This window comes from Propithecus coquereli, unplaced genomic scaffold, assembly GCF_000956105.1.
Source record: "Propithecus coquereli isolate 6110/MARCELLA unplaced genomic scaffold, Pcoq_1.0 Scaffold3, whole genome shotgun sequence".
In the NCBI taxonomy this organism is placed as follows: domain Eukaryota; kingdom Metazoa; phylum Chordata; class Mammalia; order Primates; family Indriidae; genus Propithecus; species Propithecus coquereli.
Genome location: NW_012148618.1, coordinates 3,115,719 through 3,121,473, shown reverse-complemented (window position 1 = coordinate 3,121,473; position 5,755 = coordinate 3,115,719). Strand labels below are relative to the sequence as shown.

Below are 5,755 nucleotides of genomic sequence, written 5' to 3'. Positions count from 1 at the left end.
GCTGGGGCCCTATAAATTAGACTGACAAAATACAGATTAGCAAGAGAAAAACAGAAGTTTATTAGCATGTGCATCACTCATACACATGGGAGCACTCGGAGATAAGTAATTCGAAGGGCTGGTTAGAAGTTGGGCTTACATAGTATCCTACGTAAAGAACAATAAATTTTTAGAGAAGTGACAAGGCAAAGAAAAAGGACTTCATGTTTCTAGGGCAAATTGTGGGAAGGTAAATATTATGAAAGAACTAATGGAAAATAAGGATTAGTTAGTAAAATTGTTACATAGAGTCCTCCAGTGACATCTCCAGGCTGATAAGGGTTTAGAGTTGTCTCTGGTAATTAACTTCTGTCCTTCCTGATAGAGGGGGAGGAAGGCTTTACAAATTTATGTCCCACTTTTAAGCAAATAATAGAGGGAGAAAGAGGAGCTTTTCTTGTATCTTCTTTTTCTCAATTGCCTTCAGCTCAAAATAGTCTTATGCCAAAGTGGTATATTTTGATGTGGCAGATTCTGCCACCCTTCAACTCCCTGGGTCCCTGTGCCAAACTTTAAAAAGCAAAATAAGGATTTTACATAGAAGGAGGGGCACAGACTTACTTTAGGTTGCTGATTTATGCACTTATTTAGAAAGGGCTCTAACCAATTCCAAGGCCTGAGTACGTGATTTTTTAACAAAGGTATTCTAACTCATTTAGAACAAAAGAAAGGCATTATGCAGATATTCAGCCTTTAAAAGCCACTCTAATTGCTTCTTGCCTTTGACTAAGATCAACTGTAGTAAAAGCCACTCTGCCTTGACATGCTCCCAAGCAGTTACTAGGAGATGGACCAAAGTTTTAGTTTCACATCCTGTACAAAACCACTGCTATTTAGAATTCCATGTTATCAGTAATACCCCTAGTTTGTATTATTGGAATAGAATTATATCTATAACTGTGGTTTAGGCAGATTCATATCTCTTCTCCAAGCAAGCACCGACATGTTTCAGCATGGCCAGTTAGTAATTCTTTCAGCCATCCGCCATGGATGGCTAGGACTGCTGTTCTGACACAAGAGAAACTAACCACAGCTAACTTTCTCCACTTGATTTGACTGTTTTATTCATTAAATCAGTGGATAATATTATTAAATTAGTAAGGTAACCATTTAATTTGGAATAAGGCCAGTGTCAAAAGTTACATAAAAGAAATAGTTCAAAAAGTTCTATGGGTTCCCGTTGCATGGCTACACAGTCTGACTCAGCCTCTGACACAAACAGCTGCAATGGCGTTGCCTCTTATGAAAATGGAAGAAATTCCACTTTTGTAAAGAGATATATATATTCTAATATGTGTATGTGTGTGTGTGTATATGTATAGGCTCTTGAAGGAGAGTGCTGTAAACATGCTTGAAGATTATCTTAGACTTTACACTTAATAGAATACATATAACAGCTTATTGATTTTAACCAAAAGTTTTCTTGAGCCCATGGTGAAAAAGTAAATGAGAGCAGAGAATCAACCCAGGTCATTATTTTAGTTTTGAAGAAAAAAAGTGGCTATTGATATATATATGCATTTTCTTTCCCAAGATAACTTTAAATGTAACTCTGAGTCCCCACTGTCTTTGTGCCATCATCCAGTAACTGCTGGTGCTTTCACAGCTCACAGACACATGAAGATCTTCAACATCCCCAGCAACTCCAGCACCATCTCTGGCTTCCTCCTTCTGGGCTTCCCTTGTCCCAGGGAGGGGCAGATCCTCCTCTTTGTGCTCTTCTCTGCTGTCTACCTCCTGACCCTCATGGGCAATGGTTCCATCATCTGTGCTGTGCGCTGGGATCAGAGACTCCACACCCCCATGTACATCCTCCTAGCCAACTTCTCCTTCCTGGAGATCTGGTATGTCACCTCCACGGTCCCCAACATGCTGGCCAACTTCCTCTCTGACACCAAGGTCATCTCCTTCTCTGGCTGCTTTCTCCAGTTCTATTTCTTCTTCTCCTTGGGTTCTACAGAATGCTTTTTCCTGGCGGTTATGGCGTTTGATCGATACCTTGCCATCTGCTGGCCTCTACACTATCTGAGCATTATGACCGGACGTCTCTGCACCAATCTTGTGATCAATTGCTGGGTATTTGGTTTCCTCTGGTTCTTAATCCCCATCATCATCATCTCCCAAATGACCTTCTGTGGATCCAGGATTATTGACCACTTCCTGTGTGACCCAGGTCCTCTCCTAGCACTCACTTGCAAAAAATCTCGTGTGATAGAGCTTGTCTTCTCCACCTTAAGTCCTCTGCCTCTCATTATTCCCTTTCTCTTTATCATGGGGTCCTATGCTCTGGTCCTGAAAGCTGTGTTGAAGGTCCCTTCAGCCTCTGGGAGAAGAAAGGCTTTCTCCACCTGTGGGTCTCATCTAGCTGTGGTGTCTCTGTTCTATGGCTCAGTACTGGTCATGTATGGGAGCCCAACATCTGAGCATGAAGTTGGAATGCAGAAGATTGTCACTCTGTTTTATTCTGTTGTGACCCCACTCCTAAACCCTGTGATATATAGTCTTAGGAACAAAGATATGAAAAAAGCCATGCAGAAATTTCTGGGAATATAAAGTATTAATCAAAAAGGCCCTTGGGCAATTAAACTTGATTTAACTTCTTTTCAGGTTGAAAACACCTGGTTTTATTCAGATAATTGTTCACCTTAGTATTGACCAAAACCTGAAACACCTATGAGCATGTTTCTGTTATTTCTTCTTTTGGATCTTGATCATGTCCTCCTGCTTAGCATGACTTAATTGTTTTTAATTGACTGCTGGGCATTGTATTTTAAAAATTGTAAAGACAGTGGATATAGTAACTCAAAAATGGTTAAGTTTTCTTCTAGCAAGTAGACAGAGGCAGATCCCTTTGATTCCATTTAAGGATTATTTTTAGGTGTTTTTAAAATAGTCTATGCTAGTTTGGGTCTTACTCCTAGGGTGTGGCTCTTACTCCAGGAACATGGCCTTTCTGAGATCTCAGTTATACACCTGGACTGCTTAGAAGGCCCCTTCATTTTAGTAGGTCCTGACCTCCTATTTATGTACTACTTAAACCCCTTTGAGACAGTATAGGGACAGAACTCAGACCTCACTTCTGACCAAGGGAGGCAACATGGGGCAGAATGACCCAGCCTAATTAACTATAGAAGAGAAAAAAACAAATGACCTCCTAGCCACTGGAATTCAGCCCATACCTATATAAGGAGGGGGCCAAATTATCTGTCTCTTGAGTAATGTCTTCCAGGACCACTGAAGCAAGATGCTGACACCAGCTGATAAGGAACCTGGCTACAAAGAAACCAGACTTATCTGCATCTAACCACCTCAAGCCAGAAAAAAACCCTATACTGACCTTACTCTGACTTTTCCCTCATTACAATCTCATTTTAATGCTAAAAAAACACATCCCAGGCTGGAGATTTAAAATGCTAATGATACATGTGATGCATGAAGAACATGACCATCAAGTACACAGCTGCCAATATAATACTGTCGTGTGATGACTTCAAAGCTGACACCTACCTCCCTCTTTACCACCTTGTGAAAGTTCCCCAGCCCTTTGTTTGGAGAACCAGTCTGGTTGCCCCCTTAACCAGCACTGCCTCCCTTTTTGTTTGAACAAAAAGCCCCAGTAAAAGTCTTGCCTGCCTAAATCTTCCTGGTCTCATGCCAATTTCTATTCACTTGGGTATCAAGAACCTGAAATCCAGTATCACCTTTGCTCTTGAAACTTCTGCTTAGCTCTTTAGACTCCTAGCTTCTGCTAGTTATTTTGAAGTCCCATCTTGCACGTGAACAGTTTAGAAATTCAAAATGCCTTGAAGGGAGATTGCATCATAGTTTGAACCTCACTTCTGTGTTCCCCCTCTATTTGTTTCTCAAACACCAGCTGCTTTGGCAGCTACAAACTCCAAATCCTTTATCTCCTCAGTTCAGTGCTTTCTGCTGTGAGGGAGAAGGTAAAACTTCCCCTCTGCCCTGGAAGTTTCATTGAAAGATCAACTCACAATAAGGCAGATTAATAAGAAATAGGGATTACAAATTTATTTACCGTGGCCACAGGGAGAATCACAGAGTGATTACCCAATATCCAAATGGGGTCCAGAAGTTTATATACTCTCATTTTAGAGGGGGGAGGAGGAGATGAGGAATATCGGTAATTCTGTTGAGGGGCAATAATTGATTACTGAGGAGGATGTATAGATGCTTGCGAGAATGAATGGATGGGGGAAACAGATTGACTTGTAAATTATTCTTTTTGGAAACTAAATTAACCTGAGAGACAGGAATTATTTTTTAAATGGATTGGACCAGGTCTGGTTGTATTCTTGATCTTCCTTCCTGCAAAAGATAGAGGAAGGAAAGACAATTGTTTTTCTAGGTAGGTCTGGATCTCAGGCAGATAAAGAAACTTCAAAGATTTTGGGAGAGCAAGTGATGGGGGTAGGGGAGCTCAGACAGATCTTGAGGCTTTTTCAGTCAATCCAGTATGTCAAAATGCCATATTTTGGGGTAAAAATATTTCTAATTTCCTTCACTGCTCAGCCTCTATTCCTCCCTTCCCCAATTCTTTCCCACATGCCTCCACATCCTCATACTTCCCCTGCCCAGTGAGTTGTCAAATGTCCTCAGGGAAAAACACATGATGAGTGTGGAACTCACTTCCTTGTTTTTCCCTTCATCTTGGAATTGTAGCCCCTGAAGTCTTGCCTATGTCAGTTGCTCCCCAGTACCTTCAAATAGTTGTCTTATGTATTTTGTCCAGATTTTATAGTTACTTTTGATGGAAGTTACTTTGGGTTTAATACAAGCTGCTCAGTCATGACCATAACCAGAAGGTCTTTTCTATTATATCTAAATTCCATACATTCTCACTTCTCCCCTCACTTTCAGAAGATGATCTTATAACATAAGTGTGCAAACACCCACAAATCAGAGAGACAGGTGGATATAGAGGCTGCTGTAACCACAAATCTGAGATATAAACCTGTTTTGCTTTTCATTGCAACCAGCAAAGAATCCCTATGGACTCTTCCCCTGCAAGCAGAGAGGGGAGGTCACTTACAGTAAAACAAGGGGTAAAACCGGGACCACAGATTTACACCTTTTTTAAAAAAATGGAAGGTATCCAGCAATTGCAGATTTGTAAAAATATCTACTCAGAACTTGTATTAGAAACTTGGGCTAGTTCTCCTTGAACTCTCTCCTAGGCCTTGAGTGAAAGGGCTATGATTTAAGTGTCTTCACTAATCCAAATACCTACTTTTCAGGTGAAGAAAATGAAGACTGGGAATCAGGTAGCAATTTGCTGAGGATAACAACCTTATTGATAAAAAACAAAATGTTCCACCCACCACCTTTTTAACTAGTCCAAGTTGCTTTTTCTTTACTAACTAACCCTGTATTTCTATCTTTAGGACTTTCACTTATTTGCCAGTCATATCACAGTAAGTGTGTTTCCTTAATATGCATAAAGCTGTGTAACACAGTAAGAGAACAACATCCCAATAGGGAAATAAGCAAAAGGATATAAACAAATAAGATCCAGAAAAGACTCTTGATCATGTAGGAAGAGCACTAACTCATTCATAAAAAGATAAAGGTAGAAGAAGCCTATAATGGTATCTCATTTTTAACCTATTAGATTGAAAAAGATCAAGAAGTTTGGTAATACATTATATAGTTGAGGACGGTGAAATGGGCTCTCTCACACTCAGCTGGTGGGAGTACA

General features: G+C 40.3%; 1 protein-coding gene across 1 annotated transcript; it reads left to right on the top strand.

The window, feature by feature from the left end:
• The first annotated feature begins 1,554 nt into the window (after positions 1-1,554).
• On the top strand, positions 1,555-2,592 carry LOC105814350 (olfactory receptor 11G2-like). Its single transcript, XM_012649279.1, has one exon. The coding sequence runs from the start codon at positions 1,555-1,557 to the stop codon at positions 2,590-2,592; it is 1,038 nt and encodes a 345-aa protein (XP_012504733.1).
• The last annotated feature ends 3,163 nt before the right edge of the window (positions 2,593-5,755 follow it).